At 47.6% G+C, this 20008-nt stretch overlaps 1 protein-coding gene across 3 annotated transcripts in view; it reads right to left on the bottom strand.

Annotated features, from left to right (window-relative positions):
- PEPD (peptidase D) overlaps nucleotides 1–20008 on the bottom strand; it is a 169455-nt gene that overhangs the window by 3130 nt on the left and 146317 nt on the right. The window contains exons 12-14 of one of the 3 annotated variants that reach the window (XM_087729026.1): nucleotides 14321–14469; nucleotides 3734–3918; nucleotides 2592–2783 (exon numbers count right to left, since the gene is read on the bottom strand). In XM_087729026.1, the coding sequence (XP_087585152.1) occupies nucleotides 2592–2783; nucleotides 3734–3918; nucleotides 14321–14469 (526 nt within the window). Of the gene's footprint in view, nucleotides 1–2591; nucleotides 2784–3733; nucleotides 3919–8840; nucleotides 10074–14320; nucleotides 14470–20008 lie in introns of those variants that run through there. The other 2 variants (XR_015698462.1, XM_087729027.1) reach the window with 2 other exon arrangements.

Here is a 20008-nt window from a genome sequence, read left to right as displayed (position 1 = left end):
AAACCGCTTAGAGAGGGCTGGAAAGCACTGTGAAGCGGTATATAAGTCTAAGTGCTGTTGCTATTTTCCTTCCTTCCTTCCTTCCTTCCTTCCTTCCTTCCTTCCTTCCTTCCTTCCTTCCTTCCTTCCTTCCTTCCTTCCTTCCTTCCTTCCTTCCTTCCTTCCTTCCTTCCTTCCTTCCTATTAGAATGCAGTATTGCAGGCTAATTCTGATCAGAGTCAGGAGTTCAAATCTCACCAGGCTCAAGACTGACTCAGCCTTCCATCCTTCCGAGGTGGGTAAAATGAGGAGCCAGATTGTTGGGGGCAAGAGGCTGACTCTGTAAACCGCTTAGAGAGGGCTGTAAAAGCACTGTAAAGTGGTATATAAGTCTAAGTACTATTGAATTGCTATTTAGCCCCCATGTAAACATTCTTAAGAAAATTAGAATAGAACAGAACAGAATAGTTGCTATCTTCCAATCCTTGAAGGGCTGTCACAGGAAAAACGACGCTCATATTCCACAGCCCTTGAGGGCAGGACAGGAAGCCTTGGGTGGGAGAAGGAGACCCAACCTGGAACTAAGGAGGAATTTCTTGACAGTGAGAACAATTCATCAGTAGGGCAGCTTCCTTCCGGGAGTTGGAGGTGTTTTATCACTGGAGATTTATATATGTATAAAAAAAGCCTGAACAACCATTTGTCTGGGATGGTCTGAGGATCTCTCCCTTGGTTGGTGGGTTGGACTAGAAGACCTCTAAGATCCCTTTTAACCTATGATTCTATGAACATCCTGACTAGAAATCTGTCAGCATTCTTATTTTTCCCTTTAGAGAGAACCAGCTCTAGACAAATCTGGTGCTTATGGCTTCCTTACATTCTAAAAGAGATCAATTACGCAGCCATTGCTTGGAGAAGGCATTTGGGCTTCAGGAGAAGGAGCAGCTGCAGAGGCTGCCCCAGGGCAGCTGCCTCCTTGGGCAACCTTCAGGGAGCCCCTTGGTCCTTGCTAGGAGGAGAGGAAAGAAACTCAAGGCCACTAGGCTTCTGGGCTGGTTGATGCAGCCAAATTTGCTGGAGCACCAGAGAGCCTTCCCAACAGAGAGCCCCAGGTGACACCCACTTCTCAGCCCCAGAGTCCTGGTTGGCTCAAACGCACTGATAAAAAAAGCAGCCCAGAGCAGCGATAACCTTTCCAACCTGGGGAGAGAATTCAGCAGCAGAAGGTAAAGTCCCACCTGGCTTGATAAGACTGTATACTCTGCACACACACACGGAGCTTTTGAGCCAAGACGGGATGACTCAGAGAACTGGCGCTGAGGGATCCCGTCCTGGTGGAAACCAAAGAACCCAAATTCCACCCTGTGACACAGTGAAACCTCTGGTGGAGATTTCTGATCAGGTGAACATCCAGTCATCATTGGAGCAGAGGATGCCTCTGTTGCAAAACCTTCTCTTCTGGGACCTTCTGTTCCCAGGCAGCCCTGGGGCAGGAGAATGACTCCTGCTCCTTCTGGATGGGCTCTGGGATCCAACTCGAGGCTTCTTCCACAAACTTGCCAAAGTCTGCAAGATTTGCCAGAGGCAGCTGCCAGAGCTCCACGAGGGGAGAGGTAATGAGGGAAACCCCGGCTTGGGATCCTGCCCTCAGCTGGTCCCCTCCACCCGGCTCTGGGTGTTTTCCAGCTCACTGGCTGCTGCTCTGGTGCCTTCCTTCTTTGCCTTTGCTTCTTTTCTCCTCCAACAGGTGACTGAAGCACCTGGGGGTGCACAAACGATTCAAAGATGCGGCTGTTCCTTTCGGGATGAGAACTGGAGAGTTCTAAGCCCGGAGTTTCCAAAACTTCATCCAAATTACTTCCCTTTGGCACCAACATTGCTTAGGTCAGTGTTTCTCAACCTTGGCCACTTGAAGATGTCTGGACTTCAACTCCCAGAATTCCCCAGCCAGCATTCGCTGGCTGGGGAATTCTGGGAGTTGAAGTCCAGACATCTTCAAGTGGCCAAGGTTGAGAAACACTGGCTTAGGTGACCGGTGGATGAAAAGAAAATGTTCCCTAAAGGCAGAGCATTTAAAATCACTTTCTAGAATGGCAAACTCCGAAAAATGTGGAACTCTCGCAAGTTCCAAATTTAAACTCCGATTGGGCACCAAACCCTCTGGGTATTTTTAGGCCATTCTTTGTCTCATTCCACCTAAATCTGCCCCCTCCACAAGACTGTGATGTCTCTTCAGGGCATTCTGCATGCACTGGGTTTTCAAACACTTTCTCATCCATGTCCCAAAAGGGCTTTTTTCAAGAGGCAAATGGGACTTTCTAGATTTTCTTTGAAGACTTTTTGCTTCTCATCCAAGAAGCTTCTTCCGCTCTGACTGGATGGTGGATTGACAGACTGAATCCTTCCACTCTCCACCATCCAGTCAGAGCGAAAGAAGCTTCTTGGATGAGAAGAAAAAAGTCTTCAAAGAAAAACCAGGAAGTCTCATTTGCCTCTTGAAAAAAGCCCTTTCGGGACAACCATAACTTGGATGACTGTGAATTTTCACAGACATTTCTCATCAATGTCACATTTTTCTGGCCCACCGTTGTGCCCTAACAAAGTTACTCACCCCACCAAAATTTCGGAAACGTGCCAGGACTTCATTGTTGATGAAACAGGCCTGTGCTGGGTTAGCCAAGGCCTGGTCCAAGACATGATCAATGAAATAGATGCCAGGCTCCACGGTCAGCACCATGCCTTCCAGAAGGGTACGGGCCGTTCTCAAACTCCGGAGACCTGGCAGGTCAATGCGATCGACTCCCTGGGAAAGGAAAGGGTGCATCAATTCCATGAGGAACTTGTGGTGTCTTTCAGCCCACCAGCCGTAGAGGCCATGTTGGCGACAGATGGAGACTAACAGGGAAGGGCACCACCGAGGCCACGGCAGCCGAAAAGACTCATGGGTTGGGCCAGCATGTTCCATATTGCTCTGACTTCATGGAGGGAATTCTAAGTTATAAGCTGTGGGCTCAAAAGTCCCTGGGAGGAAGGCTGGTCTGTGGGGTCCCCCCCCCTGACATACGCTAGGGCCGTGATAGGCCTGCCACAGGTGGCATCCAGAGCCTTCCCTGCGGGCACACAAGCTGTTGCACCAACTCAGCTCCACTGTGCATGCGCGTATACCACCTGCCAGCCATCTGATTTGGGTGTCACTGCTGTGCATATGCAGGGTGCATGCAGGAGACGTGTGCTCTTGTGTAGGAAGGTGGGGGGGGTCATGCGTGCATGCATGAGGAGCGTGGGAAGGGCATGGGTTTCAGCCCCTGTGAACCGTTTTTGCTCCCAGGAGACTGCAGGGAGGTTTACTGGGCCCAAAATGGGGCATGGGGGTGGGTCGTGTATGCATGAGCAAGGGGAGTGCAGGGGGTCACATGTGCCTGCGCAGGGTTGCAGGGAGAGTGCGGGGGTGTGTGTCTTGTGTGCATGACCAGGGGGCGGGGCACACAGGGATGTGCCTCAAGCACAGGTACATGCTTTCAGCACGTGACGGCAAGAAGGTTAGCAATGAGCCTGAACGGTTTCAGGATCCAATCGGGTCTCCAGAAGTCCCTTGGCAGCTTCATGGCTTGCCTGCAGCTCCCCCACAGGGCCGCTGGTGAGCAGACGTAACCCAGGTGTGCTCAGGGGTTGCTCAACCCAGCTCCGGAGTGTGCAAAAGGCTCCAGTGATAGATTCTGTTTTGGGTTGGCTGCCCAACAGGGAGGAACTGACCTCTGGGTAGCCGCCCACGTCGTGAACGTCGATGCCAAGAAAGTGTCCCAGCCCGTGAGGCATAAATACGGCACCCAGGTGGACCTTCACCATGTCCTCAACGCTGCCGTGGAGAAGGCCAATTTTCTTAAGTTCTTCCAGGTGGACTCGGTCTGCCAGGCGGTGCATTTCAGGCCAGGCCACCCCTTGGGGGGAGAGAAAAACAGTCCTGTTATTTCGTTGTTCTTATTATTCTTTCTTATCACGCCTGTCCATTTTCTGAGTCCCCCGAGAGAATTCCCCACCCCACAACGGAGGGTCCATCTGGAGAAAGCAGGCAGGGCCCCACGTTGAATGCCTTGGGGGTCGGGTCATTCTACCCCACAGACGCTAGCCTTTCAAACTGAAGTTACTGAAAAGGCACGGCGGTTAGCAAATATGTTCTCCTGGGCTAGTTAAAGCCCTAACACAGTTGTGTCTGGCCCATGGGCTCCATGGGGTCCCAGAGAGCTGGTAATTCAGCCCCACAAGGTCATGCACTTTTCACATGATGTGACTTATGCACATTAACTATATTACATATTTTATACATGGCCCAAGGCAATTCCTCTTCCCTCAGGGAAGCCCAGGGAAGCCAAAAGGTTGGACACCTGTGCCCTAGCACAGTGGTCTCCAACCTTGGCAACTTTAAGACCTGTGGACTTCAATTCCCAGAGTTCCTCAGCCAGCTTTGCTGGGTGAGGAACTCTGGGAGTTGAAGTCCACAAGTCTTAAAGTTGCCACGGTTGGAGACCACTGCCCTAGCAGATGCATTCGTACAACAGGCCAAGGTTTCTTGCGGCTTAGCCTGTGGTATGAACTAGCCCCTTTGCAGCTTATGGTTCGGAACGTTCCGTAAAAGAGAAAATGAGTCCGTTTTGGATTTCGTTGTGTTGGGAGAGCCTGAAAGTCTGGAAGGAACATGCGACCTCTGCCCAACTGGAAAAAAGAAATAGGGGGACATTTCAGCTCCCCCTTGATGTATGGCACAGGCAGAGCCATAGGTCCCTGATAGCAAACCTGTGGCATGCGGAGCCATTTCTGAGGGCATGCGAGACGTTGCTCCAGCGCATAGCCACCTGATTTTGGGCCGTTTCTCATCCTCCGGAGGCTTCAGGGAAGTCTCCTAAAGCTGCCGGAGGGGGAAACGGGAAACCCAGAAGTCCATTTCTGAACTTCCGGTTTGCACGTTGGGCCGTTTTTCGCCCTCCTCAGGCTCCTAGAAAGCGTCTGGAGCCTGGAGAGGGAGAAAAACGGACCTACGGGGCCCACTGGAGGTCGGAAAACAGACTGTTTACGGCCTCTCCAGGATCCAAGAAAGCCATGGGTGGGACAGCAGGGGGAGGGTCATGTGTGCATGCGCAGGGTTGACTCAGCCGTCTGTCTTTCCAAGGTGGGTAAAATGAGGACCCAGATTGTTGGGGGCAACAGGCTGACTCTGTAAACCACTTAGAGGGGGCTGGAAAGCCCCCATGTAAACCCTCTTAAGAAACACCCACCCACCCCTGCAAACACCCCCCCCCTGCAAAATTAGAGCTCATGACTTGCTCATATCGTTGCATCAATTTAGGAGAGTATTTCAGGTTGAAATTTTTATCCGTAGAAGCTTTCTTAGAGTAGAGCAAATTCTGAAGGACTTTGAATACCGTATCAGCTTCCCATTAAGCTCTCAGTTTTGGGAAAGGATTCCAGTTGAGGAGGAATGGATGGGACTGGCAGAGAAATGCTGCTACTCCTTGGAATCTCCCAATATTAAACAACACATTCACCAAGTCAGGAAACCAGTTTCCCTGAAAATAAGACAGGGTCTTATTTTCTTTTGACCCCTGAAATAAGCGGTTGGCCTCATTTTCGGGGAGGTGTTCTTATTTTTGAGGTGCAGGAGGTGGCAAACGTGGTCACCTCATGGGCTGCTGCTGTGTTGCAGTATTTTCAGGGGAGGGCTTGTTTTAGCACATGCAGTCCAAAGCCTGATTGGGCTTATTATCCAGGTTGGCCTTATTTTCAGGGAAAGAGGGCATTAAAATCTCTGCTTTTCAGTTTCCGCTTTACTTTAGGCACTAAGGAAGAAGAAAAGCAGCAGAAAAGAAATGCTTCTGGCCCCAAAGCATCTACAGAGTACAGAATAACAGAGTTGGAAGGGAGCTTGGAGGTCTTCTAGTCTAATCCCCTGCTTGGGCATTTCTCCCTTTACTTTGCATTGGGAGCCTTAGAGAACTCCTCAGAAGCAAATCTACAACCAGACAACCAACCAACGATGGAAAACTGATGGCGTGATGGTCGATTCTTTGACAGGTTCCTGTGAGACAATCTGTCACCATGTTGAGGATATGTGCTAGGACAGAGGTCTTCAACCTTGGCAACTTTAAGACTTGTGGACTTCAACTCTCAGAATTCCTCAGCCAATCCACAAGTCTTAAAGTTGCCAAGTTTGGGGACCACTGTTCTAGGAGGTCCACTTTTATCGCTTTCTTTTACCCACAGTTGCAGTAGTGTCAAGATGGGAGGTGAGACACTTCCTCTCTCAGTAGACACCATGCTCACAAGTTCCAGGAGGAAGCCTCCAGGAGTCTCCAGGGATCATATCTCAGCCCCTTCCAATACCAAAATAATATCAGTGGAAGAAGTGGGGCTGCTATTTTGGCTGAGTATCTGCAAAGCAGAAACATGATTTCTACTTCTAGCCAGCAACTCACATTCATAGACACAATCCCGAGAATTGAGACATCCTAAGAAGACATTCCCCAGGAATGCCAATCAACTCTTATTTCAGACATCTGGGTGACCTGAAGCACACTGCTCTTTCCTCTTGGGCACACTGAGGTCCCACTTGCATACTAGGGGGATTTGTCACACAGCAGAATGACTTCATCTCTTCTTCTTTTGCAGAAGATGAATTGCTGAATTCATGTCTGGTTGCTGAACCAAGACAAGGAACCAAGAAGTTAGCTCTTCCTTCTTTAGGTTGGCAGAATCACCAACTGTCGGCAATTTTTCAGTCACAAAACTCCTTCAAATTTTCAACTTGCTTCGTGTCCCCTCGGTGAAGAAGGCAGCTTCTGGAGGTGGGCGGGAGGAGGGGGGAGACCCACCCCACTTAAACAAGGAATGTACTAGAAGCTGAGACAGTGAAGCATTTATCCCATTACTGAGCATCGATAGGAACCAAGCCCTGCCAGGTCTCTGGGAGAAAGGCCAGGAGCAAGAGAGGCAGGCCTTGGGCATCTATTCAATGGGAGCATCTCACCCAACCAAGAACATCTCAATGTGGCTTGCAAATTAGATAAACCCAGATGGCGCCAGCAGGTCCCTTCCAATGGATAGAAACTAATCAAGGAGAGAAGCAACCTGGAACTAAGGAGAAATTTCCTAATAGTTAGAAAAAGTAATCAGTGGAACAGAAGTTGCCTCCAGAAGTTGTCTCCTAGTGTCCTCTAGGCCAGGGGTCTCCAACCTTGGCAACTTTAAGACTTGTGGACTTCAACTCCCAGAATTCCTCAGCCAGCAAAGCTGAGACCCCTGCTCTAGACTCCCCCGCCCTCCAAATCACAATTGTTGAAAACTGTCACCCATCTGGGGTACACATAAATACAACAGTGCTGTAAACCAGAAGTTGCCTGCAGAAGTTGTGGCCGCTCCATCACTGGAGGTTTTGAAGAAGAGACTGGACAGTCATTTATCTGAAATGGTAGAGGTTCTCCTGTTTGAATAGGGGGCTGGACTAGAAGGCCTCCAAGGTCCTTTTCAGCTCTATTCTATTCTAACTCTAAATCCTGTGGGGTCACTGACGGAGCCAGAACCAGCCTCATGTGTGTAGCTGCAATGTGGCAAATTCTGACATGAGTCTGGACGCTCCTGTTGGAGCAGATAGCCTTGGTGAGGCTCAGGGGCCCATTGTGGAAAGGAAACTGCTGGTCTGAAGGAGCATAAGAAAGCAAGCAGAACCAGGGAGTCCTCAGTGGGCCAAGAACTGTGGTTGATATGGTCCATCCAGTCAACTCTGGCTCCTGGTGACTGCAAGAACAAGTCTCTATGAATTTTGGGACAACATTTTCAGAAGTGCCTTTCTAGCAATAGTAACAGCACTTAGACTTCTATATCACTTCACAGTGCTTTGCAGCCCTCTCTAAGCAGTTTACAGAGTCAGCCTATTTGCCCCCCAACAATCTGGGTCCTCATTTGACCCACCTCGGAAGGATGGAAGGTTGAGTCAACCTTGAGCCAATGAGTTGAGCCACTCAACTCCTGAGTGGTCAGAGTTAGCCTGCAATACAGCATTCTAACAGGAAGTGCAATAGCACTTATATACCACTTTACAGTGCTTCACAGCCCTCTCTAAACTGTTTACAGAGTCAGCTATTATCCCCCAACAATCTGGGTCCTCATTTTACCCATCTCATAAGGATGGAAGGCCGAGTCAACCTTGAGCCTGGTGAGCTTTGAACTGCCAAATTGCAGGCAGCTGGCAGTCAGCAGAAGTCAGCTGCAGTATTGCACTCTAACCACTGTGCCACCACGGCTCTTCTAGTTCTAGAATTAGCCCCAAACCACCCAGTTGGCATCATGCCCAAGGCAGAACTAGAAGTCATGGTCTCCTAGAATCTAATTCAGCACCATCACTCCTAGTAGAGCAAATGTTGGGGGCAGAGGAGGGAGGTGTTTCCTGTATTGTTCACAATTCATTTTCCGCCATTCACATCACCGGATGAAATCAACACACTTGGCCTAATCAACTTGTCCATGCAAAATTGCTAAACTTTCTCTACCCATAGCCCATGCGAGATCTCACGTGTTCGCTACAAGCCCACCTTTTGGGCAACTCTGGGTGTCAAAGATCAAAATCACAAAGCATAATAAAACAGGGGAAGAGCGGCAATGATAATAAAAACAATAAGGAAGTCTCATTCAATAGTGCCGTATATACATAATGGCCCCCATAAACGCCTGGGAGAGCAAGGGGAATAGATAAAACTTTTAGGGCAAGAGTTGGCAATCTGAAACCTTGGGATCATATTTGACCCTTCTTGGTGTCCTCTAGGCCAGGGGTCTCCAACCTTGGCAACTTTAAGACCAGAATTCCTCAGCCAGCAAAGCTTAAAATTGCCAAGGTTGACCCCTGCTCTAGACTCCCCCGCCCTCCAAATCACAATTGCTGAAAACTCTCACCCATCTGGGGTACACATAAATACAACAGCGCTGTAAACCATAAAGAGTGTCGCCTCCAGCTTATTCCCAAAGGCAGAAAAAATCCTGGCCCTGCCTAGGTATGGACATCATCCCGCTGCGATGCATGGGAATTGTAGTTCAAACCAAAGGGACCCTTGCATGATGGGCTTTAGCAACTGGAGCAGAGCTGCTGCGGGAAGAAACTCCTAAGAGCTGCTCAGGGTTAGTTTTAAGGAGGGGTTGGTTTTTCCAGATGGGGGAAATAGGAAACGGTTATTTCCATGAATAAAACCTTCGCGATAAATATCCATTCTTAAAGAGTCAAGTAAGAAATTGGCACCTCCCTCTTTTCACCCACCTGGCTTTCTAGCAGCTGGTGTGGACAGGACACCATGGGATTAATTAGCAGAACAGACACACACACAAAAAAACACCACACACAAACTTTGCCAATACCAAATCAAGGATGATTTGCAGAATTAGCAGAAATCTGCATGGGTGCCAGCCAGCCGTTTATCTTTTTGAAGGTCCTTTTCAGCATTTTTGGAGAGCGGCTGTTGACTGCTTGTTGTAATTATACCACTGAGTAGCCCAAAGGAGGCTTTTAAGAGCCATTTCGGGATTAACTGCTGCAAAGAACCAAAATACAAAATCCTAGCTCTAAGACCAGCCTAGAAAGAAGAACGAGAGAACCTCACCTCTGCGCCACCATCTCCGGGCAACTGATTTTCCTGCATTTAGAAAAGTTCCTCTCCTGAAGGGATATGCCAGGCCAGACTCAAGGACCAGCCCAGGCCACAACTCAGAGCAGGTGGACCTCTGCCAGCCGTATGAAACTGAAGTGGAAGAAGCTTCTGCAGCAGAAATCGGCTTGCCAGTGTTTGAAAAGCTAATTGAAGGATCAGGTGTCATGCTCTGGAGGTGAAAGCCACACTGGGATGGCATTGGAGATGGCCAGGACTACCAGCCTTCTCTCGAGGAGACCCACTAACATTTTCAAGCTGGAAAGCCCTCCTTCCACCACTGATCCCATCACACACCTTAGCAGAAAACCCCAGTTAGGTGTAATAAAGGCTTAGAAATACTTCCCTACAGACTCCAGGAGTGATCAAAGACAATGGAAGTTTTTTGTGTCTCCAAAGGAAGAGAGGAAAGGCTACAGAAAATAAAGAGGGAGAAAGATAGTTATGGAAGCAAGTAAAGATTCAGCACAAGCATTTCAAGCAATAGGCAAGTCTTCATTAAGGGGAATGTCAGAGCATCAATGCCTCCCGAACCTCTCATTCTTTCTGTCACTACAAGGTACAATTTCTTTTAAAGCAGTGTTTCTCAACCTTGGCAACTTGAAGATGTCCGGACTTCAACTCCCAGAATTCCCCAGCCAGCGAATGCATTGAAGTCCGGACATCTTAGCAACAGAAATAGCAGTTAGACTTATATACCGCTTCATAGGGCTTTCAGCCCTCTCTAAGCAGTTTACAGAGTCAGCATATTGCCCCCAACAACAATCCGGGTCCTCATTTTACCCACCTCGGAAGGATGGAAGGCTGAGTCAACCCTGAGCCCGTGAGATTTGAACAGCCGAACTGCAGAACTGCGGTCAGCTGAAGTAGCTTGCAGTGCTGCATTTAACCACTGCGCCACCTCGGCTCCCAAGTTGCCAAGATTGAGAAACACTGTTTTAAAGGGAGACATTTTCGGTATCCTATCATCAATCAATTAATCAGAATAGAGCTGGAATGGACCTTGGAGGTCTTCTAGTCCAACCCCCTGCTCAAGCATAATTTCAGACAAGTCTCTTCTTGAAAACCTCCAGTGATGGAACACCCACAACTTCTGGCGGCCAGCTGTTCTACTGGTTAATATTCCTCACTGTTAGGAAGTTTCTCCTTAATTTCAGGTTGCTTCTCTTTTGATTGGTTTCCATCCATTGTTTATTGTCTTGCGTTCTGGTGCTTTGGAGAAGAATGTGACCCCCTCCTCTTTGTGGCAGCCCCTCAAATACTGAAAAACTGCTGTCATGCTACCCCAGTCCTTCTTTTCTCTAGAGGGGCCAAACCCAGTTCTTGCAACTGTTCTCCATATGTTTTTACAATTATAATATGGCCTCCTCTCTGCAACCATCAATGTGTCAGAGAACAAAAGCCATCAGGAACTATTTGGGCTGGGGAGGATGGCAATGGTGGTCCCAGAATTGCAGAAAGTACCAAGGTGAGGGAATTCCCCATACAGAGATCCCAGGAAAGGGGATGTTCATTCGTTTATGGCAGATGTTTTTTTTATCAGAAAAGGAGAGGAAACACGACATTATTTTCCTCAGTTGCTCCATATATTTCAGGCTTCTGGGTGATAGCAAACTTTGCCTCCTATTTCTGTCCCCACATTTCTGCACCCCAGTCCTGACCCCCCCCCCCCCTCCACACACATCAACCATGGCGGCTGGCCATCTGAAAGCTGTTCTTAAGACCAAGGCAGGTCAGGCTCTCCCTGGGAGCATCTAGAGCCCTGGTGGTTAGAATGCAGCACTGCAAGCTGACTCTGCCGACTGCCAGGAGTTCAATTCTGACTGGCTCATGGTTGACTCAGCCTTCCATCTTCCCGAGGTGGGTAATGTGAGGATCCTGATTGTTGGGGGCAAGAGGCTGACTCTGTAAACCACTTAGAGAGGGCTGTAAAGCACTGTGAAGCGGTATATAAATCTAAGTGCTATTGTTATTTTCCTCTCTCCCTCCGTCTCTGTTAGAAAGCAGTATTGCAGGCTAACTCTGCCTAGAGTGAGGAGTTCAATCCTGAGCGGCTCTAGTTTGACTCAGCCTTTCATCCTTCCGAGGTGGGTAAAATGAAGAGCCAGATTGTTGTGGGCAAATAGGCTGACTCTGTAAACCACTTAGAGAGGGCTGGGAAGCACATGAAGCAGTATATAACTCTAAATGCTATTGCTATCTTTCTTTCTCGCTTTCTTTATCCCTTCCTTCCTTCCTTCTTTCTTTCTCCACTTTCTTTCTCTTTCTTTATCCTTTCTTTCTCTCCCTCTCCTTTCTTCTATCTCCTCCTCCAATTGCAAACTGCCCATATCCAGGTGCCAACCTGTCCCTGGAATGGTCATGCCCACACAATTTATTGATAGGGTTATTTATAGGTCCATCTCCTCCTCCTCTCCCTCCCTCAAATCCTGGGCAATTAACCTTGGCCCCCTCCACTCTGGTTGGAAGCAGCCAACTGTTGGCCCGGTTTGCACAGCCTCCCAGGCCAACCTTTGGACTTTGCACGGTGGGGCTTGAGACATCTCCACTCTGCAAAATCTGCTGAGGAGGCGTCTGCTTCTGAACTCTCTGCCAAGAGAGGGATGGTGCAGCGCAGGGCGCCGACAGGCAGCCTCTTCGCTGGAGCCAGAAACAGACTCGGCCTTGTTTTATGGGTGAGCTTTGGTGGCTCAGCATCTGCAGACGCCCAGACCTGGCATGTGGCCAATGGCCTCTCTCTTTCTCAGACCCTTCACATATGGGGAGAAACCAAAGCAAACCCTGATCCACTGCATTCAATGTTAGCTGTATGAATAAAATAAATGCCAACAGATTAACAGAGTTGGAAGGGACCTTGTAGGTCATCTAGTCCAACCCCCCACCCAAGCAGGAGACCCTACACCATTTCTGACAAATGGCAGTCCAGTCTCTTCTTGAAAGCCTCCAGGGATGAAGCTCCCACATCTGAAGGCAACTTCTGTTCCACTGGTTGATTGTTCTCACGGTCAGAAAATTTCTCCTTATTTTTAATTTAAGAAGAGACTGGACAGTCAGTTGTCCAAGATGGTATAGGTTCTCCTGCTTGAGCAAGGGGCTGGACTAGAAGACCTCCAAGGTACCTTCCAGCTCTATTCTAATTCTATTCTATCCCTATTCTATCCTATTCTGTTCTGTTCTATCCCTTTTCTATCCTATCCCTACTCTATTCCCTACTCTATTCCCTACTCTACTCTAGTCTACACTACACTACATTACACTCTACTCTATTCTCCATCCCATTCCATCCCTTTTCTGTTCTGTTGAATCTCTCCCTGATCAGTTTCCATCCATAAAGAGGGCCAGGACTGATCAAAGCATGGCAACCAATTAGCAGAGAAATCCCAGCAGCTTCCCCTGAATGTTATAAATGGCAGAGCCGGCATTCCTCCTGCCTTTTTGCATCCAACAGTCACTTTTCAAAATCCGTATTTTTCATCGAAAGGATCCAACCATCATTTCAAGTTTCGATCCCAACTTTTCATCATTCCTAGCTTTTCCATTTATTTATTTCATGCACTCTTATTTTTGGATATGCACCACTTTAGGAAAGAGAATAGAGGTACATTCCACCACAAATAAATAGCTCCATTTTTCCCTGGGGAAGCCACACTGCTAGTAAAAACTGCAGTTAGTTTGTCTCAAGGCATTTCAAAAAGCTTCCTATTTTCACCATGGACAGAAGCTAGTCACAAAAATCAGCCCCCAGGGAGTCAACAAGCACCTTATTTGCCATGTCAGGAGGAGGGAGGAGGCAGAAGATGAGGGGGAGGGAGGGAGGGAGGCAGGATGCCAGACAGAAGGTCTACAATGTGGAAGCAGGAAGACAATGAAGCCTACTGGGAGAACAGCATTCAAACCAGGGAGACAGTCTGGTCTAGTGGTGAAAGCACCAAGCCATGAGATTGTGAGTTCAAATCCCGCCTTAGCCAGGAAAAGCAGCTTTGGGCTAATCACCCTCCCTCAGCCCCACCCTCCTCACAGGGTTGCAGTTGTGGGGAAAATAAAAGAGGAAGATGTGTTGGAAATGTGTTGAATTCATCTTTTACCGACCAAGAATTAAAGGGAGACTAGCATAGATCTATTTCAAGCTACTGAGCTCTCATCAGCTAGCCAGATTTCAAGCTCAATAGCTTGAAATAGATCTATGCTAGGCTCCCTTTGTTTCTTGGTTGGTAAAACATGATTTCAACACAAAAAATAGTTTGTTGCGAAGGCGGCTGCCTGCAAAGGTTCCTGGTTTGGGGCTGAAGGAGAAAGCGGAAGCAGCATGCTCCATCCCATAATTGGGTAGACGAGGTTGCCCTGATAGACCAGTCTTACCGGAGAAAAAAACATGTGTTGGAAATGTTCATGGCCTTAAGTTATTTGAGAAAATAAGAAAGGAAATAAATAGCGAACTGGACTTTCTGGTTTTTCCTTGAAGGCATTTTGCTTCTCATCCAAGGAACTTCTTCAACTCTGCCTTCACTCCCCACCATCCAGCCAGAGCTGGAGGGCACTGAGCAGTATGGCAGGCACCTGAATATCCATGCCAACAACTTCTAAGAGGCAAGGACACACTCCTCCTCTCTCCCCACCTTTTCATTGGCAGGGACTGGTTTCCGGTTGTTGTTGTTTTTACCTGGCTTGATGCTGCCGAACACCGCCCGGGAGGACCTGTACACAGCCTCATAGATGGCCTTCTGGTCAGGAGTGAATTTTCCGTTTGCGGGAAAGGTGCAGGTGATGTCTGACCCGTAGCAGTAATACTCTCCTCCCATGTCAAAGAGGCTGCGGGAAAGGGGAAGAAAAGAAAGAAAAGGAAATGCCCATTTGGGTCTGAATTCAAACTGTAGCATGATCACAATACAATATAATATAATACAATACATAGTAGAGTAGAGTAGATTAGAATAGAGGATGGGAATAGAATCGAATAGAGAATTGGGATAGAATAATAGAGGAATAGAATAGAGAATAGAATAGAATTTAGAATAGAATAGAGACTTGAGATAGAATAATAGAGGAATATAATAGAATAGAGAATTGGGATAGAATAATAGAGGAATAGAATAGAGAATAGAATAGAATTTAGAATAGAATAGAATAGATACTTGGGATACAATAACAGGAATAGAATAGAGAATTGGAATAATAGAGAAATACAATAGAATACAATAAAATAGAACAGAACAGAACAGAATTCTTTATTGGCCAAGTGTGATTGGTAACACAAGGAATTTGTCTTTGGTGCAGATGCTCTCAGTGTACATAAAGAAAAATAAAATAGAATACATTCATCAAGAATCATAAGATACAACACATAGTGATAGTCATGGGTTACTAATAAGCAATCCAATCATACTAGGAAACTAACAGAACAATATAAATTGTGAAAATACAAGCAACATGGTTATAGCCATAAGTGGGAGGAGATAGGTAATAGGAAGGACGAGAAGAAGAATAGTAAGGCTGTTATACAAAATAATACAAAAGTAACACAAAGTTGTATGTGCAGCAAGGCTGCTTATAGATGTCATCAGAACAGACGCCATCGCAAAGGTGAAGCTGGAAGAGAGGACAATGGTCATCTAGTCCAGCCTTCTGCAACCTGCAGAAGTCCACCCTTGGAGGTAAGCCAACTCAAAAGACAGACCCTGGAGGATTTCAGAAATGCAAATTTATTGCAAGATATAACAGCAGACTCTTGAAAACCTGTCAGTTCCTCTCTGCCCTCTTTTTTTTTTTTTAAATGAATCCTAGTTTCTTTCTCCTGCTTTCCAGGACTGAGCTGCCATTTCTCCTCCTTGAAGGAATTTCCCAAGATCATCTGGGCATTCCTCCACAGCTGGAAAACCAATGAAATATGCGTGAGAGGTGATGGTTTGTTCCTGTTCAATCACACAAAGTTGGAGAATCTCTAACAGTTTCACCAGCTGTGTTTTCACAACATACTTAGCCTGGTTACTGAATTAATTCATTTTTTGGATATGGACTATAACTTGCATAATATACTAATCTACAAAAAAATAGCTGAATATCTAATGGAGGAGTCCCCAAACTTGGCAACTTTAAGACTTGTGGACTTCAACTCCCAGAATTCTCCAGCCAGCTCTGGGAGTTGAAGTCCACAAGTCTTAAAGTTGCCAAGTTTGAAGACTTCTGGTCTAATGTTTTGCGAATGCAACTGCTATGCCTTTAATCTAATGAAGAATGTTTTTTGAACTCAGTTGTCCTCTCCTTCATCTCCATAATTTTCATTTCATGATTAGGAGATACGTTACTTAGCGATAGGATTGCTGCAGAATTTAATTTAGTCTTCCAAATCCAAGTTTTACCTGCAGCCTGATTAAAGAAAGGAAAAAAAAAAAACTGGTTCCCTGACCTGATCACCTTGGTGCCATTTCACTGTGCCACCCGAATGTAACTGCCTGCGAGCCAAGTTTAACATTCTTTGTTTGTTCAAGAAAACATTTGCAGACAAATAATAATTCTTTTTTTCTTGGCTGCCGCCTTTCTGACACAATGTCTTACCCAGCCTTGATTACAAAATGCCTGTGATTTGAGTCTCTCGACAGAAACACCAACTGTCTGTTTCTTTGGCCAAGCAGCTCAAGAGCCAAAGCTGTTACTGGTCCCTTAAGAGTCTCTCTTGTAACTCCCCACTCCCCCTCAGGAATCCCTGCCAGTCAAAGAACCATTGTTATTAAACTATTTCAACCAAGAACAGAGATGGAAGGGACCTTGGAGGGCTTCTAGTCCAGCCCCCTGCTCAAGCAGGAGACCCCATATCATTTCAGACACGTGGCTGTCCAATCTCTTTTTAAAAACCTCCAGTGATGGAGCACCCACAGCTTCTGGTGGCAAGCTGTTTCACTGGTTAATTATCCTCACTGTTAGGAAGTTTCTCCTCAATTCCAGGTTGCTTCTTTCCTTGATTAGTTTCCACCCATTGTTTCTCTTGTTCCTGCCTTTTCCAAAGTCTCCACATCTTTTTTGTAATGTGACCAAAATTGGATGCAGTATTCCAGGTGCGGTCTTACTAAGGCTTTATAAAGGGGTACTAATATATCACATGATTTTGATTCCAGCCTGGGTTTATATAGCCAAGGATTGTATTAGCTTTTTTTAGCTGTTGTCACATGGCTGCTGGATGATATTTAAGTGATGTGATTGCCCACTAGGACTCCAAAGTCCCTCTCACAGTTACTGTTTTTGAGCCAGATTTCACCAAATCTGTACTTGTATCTTTGGTTTTTCTTGCCTGTGTAAAACCTTGTTTTTCTCCACATTAAATTTCCTTTTGTTAGATAGGGCCCATTGGTCAAGATCTTTCTGGATCCTGAGCTTGCCTTCTGTGGCTATTCCTGCCAGCTTAGTATCACCCGCAAATTTGATTAGTTCCCTTTCTATTCCCTCATCTAAGTCCATCCATTGTTTCTTATCCTGCCTTTAGGTTCTTTGGAGAATAAGTTGACCCCCCACTTCTTTGTGGCAGCCCCTCAAACACTGGAATGCTGCTGTCATGCCACCTCTAGTCCTTCTTTTCTCTAGACTGGCCAAACCCAAATCCTGCGAGCATCCTGATGTTTTTGTCTCCAGGCCCTTAATCGTCTTAGATGCTCTTCTTTGCACTTTTCCCAAAGTCTCAACATCTTTTTTGTGAAGTGGCGACCAAAACTGAATGCAGTATCCCAGGGGTGGCCTGACATAAGGCTTTAGAAAAAGGCAGAGACACCCCCCCCCCCCGCATGTCTCTCCCAATCTGAGACGGGACCAAGCCAAAAGGTCTGGAAATTCTGTGAAATCCATGGGTGACTCAGGGCCAGTCAGTTTCTCAGGGGATCCCATTGCATAGGCTGGCTTGCTGGCTAAGGAAGGGGCAGGTTGGTCTCTGGCCTATTTGGAAGAGCCACGGCAAGGCAAAAATCCATCCCCTTAAAGTCTGGGTCAATATCAAGGCAGTCAGCCCAAGAGAGATGAATGGCTGCTGATCTTACTCAACCTGTAGCAATGCAGGGACTGAGAGTACATCCCCACCCCCACCCCCAGCCTCTCTGCTCAGCCCCAGCGATCAGGGCCAACTGTTGTAGGGGGGGGGCAGGGCTGCAACACCACAGACCCCCCCCCCAACTCCCATGAGCTTCCTTGTCATGGTACACAGGCATCAGAAGGACCCAAGAGAGACATTTATCTGGTGACTCAATAATTGTGGGCATTCCTGCAGTGGCAAGGGACACCCCAAAGCATCCAGGGTAGCCCAAGAATTACTCCAAAAGAGGAGTTAAGAGTTGAAATGGGCCAGTGCTCTCCAACCCCACATGCCTCCAAAGGCCTGCACCTTTGCCCCCTCTTTCTCTGGGCTACCCCCGCATCCCAACATAGCCCAAATAACCATCAAAAGCTCGCCGTATTGTCTGAATCCAACTTAAAATAGCTGATGGTTCCATTCAACTCAATTTGAAATGCTGCTCCACTGATTCAGTTAGAATAGGGGTGTCAACCTTGATTTCATTGAGGTTGTGGTTGACTTCGGGGGGGGGGAGTGGGTGTGGCCTGCTCGATGTCACTGTTGGGGGCACTGGCTCTGCCAGTGAAAACAGCCTCCTGAGCTCCGTTCCACGCAGCCCTCCTGAGCTCCGTTTTCACTGGCAGAGGACTGCAGGAGGCTGCCACAGCCAGAAACGGAACTCGGGAGCCCATTTCCTCTAGCAGCACAGCGGGCTGGTTCCTCACTGTTTCCAGGGTGTAAGCACCCCGTGGGTCAAATTTGGCCAGCAGACCTTGAGTTTGACACCCCTGAGTTAGAAACTCAGAGGCCCCACTCGGGTGACCATTTTCATTGGTACGCAGGTCGGTTGTCTCCAATGCAACGCTGATGCCACTGCTACAAATTCCAGCCAGAATGTCCACTTGCCTATGAATTCTGGCCATTTTAAGACCAGAAGGAACCCAACAGGAAAGGGCTGTGGGCCCCTTTTGCTCATGCTGAATGTTTCAGCCACCAAGAGTTATTTGCCTGCATCTGACCTCCACAGTTTGGTTATTTCCCAGGTGCCTTCATGTCCTGTGCAAAGGCATGTGGGGTGTGGAACTACAAGTTAGGAAACTCCTGCAATCCTTTATCTTTCGGCCTTAGGTGACGAATGAGATGCCACGAGGGTTTGCTGGTTTTGCAAGCAAACTGGACATCCTGTGAGAATTCTCTGCGCAGCAGATGGAGAGTTAAAATTAAAAATGAAACTGGTGTCAAAATACCGCATGGCCCGAAAAGGCAAGGGAGCCACCTGGGGGCACTGCACCAATGGCTTTCATTCGTTCCAGGGACTTTCAGGAGCTGGCCTGGGAGTGGCAACCAGTTTGGCCTATCCTTCCCCTGGACATCTGTGCTGGAGTCCCGGCACCCGGCTAGAACATTTTGCTCCCAGTGCACTGATCAAACAATTGGAGATTAAAGTCCCAGGGCAAAAGTCATTCTTTTGATGATTGCCTTTTACTGTAAATAGCACCATGCCTACTCCGTGTATGCAAAAGGTCATTGCTTCCATTCCTGCCATGAATGGGAGACACGGCACACAAAGCGTTAAATTCCATTCTTGGTACACTGAGCGAGTTGTCTTTGGCACAGGGCCAAGCTATGATGTGCTGTGACTTCAACAGGCCGGCTTCCATAGGCAAAGATGCTTATCAGGCCCCTGAAACCAAGGAGGATGTCAGCTCTGAAGCTGGCCTGACTGAGGCCATCTTCGAGGCTTCAGTGTTACCACCATGGAGATGAGGGTTAGGGAAAGGGGAATGGAGAGAGTTTGGGGGGCGGGAGCGGGGGTTTCGTAGCCAAAACAAAATAGTTATCTCCTCTGGGAATCAACGACAATTGCACAGGTGGCTGCAGAGTGGAGGAGTGAAGTTGCCAAGCAACCAGACAGCATGTTGATTGGACCATGTGACCGATTCTTTGGGAAAAGGGGGGAAACTTTTACTTTTGATTAGGTGAAAACCATGGGAACCATTAGAGTCAGTTCTGCACGCACGCATGTGCAGTGCAAAAAAAAAATTGTTCTGTGCATGCGCAGAAACAAAAAACAAGATGGGGCTGCTGTAGACCATAGGAGCCGCCCGGAGAACCGGTCACTGCCAGTTCCAGAGACCCAGGCTGCTAAACCCCTATTGGTTCGGCCAAACCAGTCTGAATTGGTAGAAACTTACACCGCTATGGGTACATTACTTGAACCCTGACAGTGGAGAGGCTGAAATGAGCCTCTTTCCATTGCCTTTGAGAGCAGGAACGAGACGTCTGGTCCCCAGGGAAGGTTGGTTTCACAAGCCAACT

Source organism: Thamnophis sirtalis, unplaced genomic scaffold, assembly GCF_051295495.1.
Source record: "Thamnophis sirtalis isolate CommonGarterSnake01/CBP01778 unplaced genomic scaffold, rThaSir2_p1.2 scaffold_14, whole genome shotgun sequence".
Lineage (NCBI taxonomy): Eukaryota > Metazoa > Chordata > Lepidosauria > Squamata > Natricidae > Thamnophis > Thamnophis sirtalis.
Note: the sequence above shows the minus strand (reverse complement) of the source record. Positions and strands in the feature narration are given on the sequence as shown.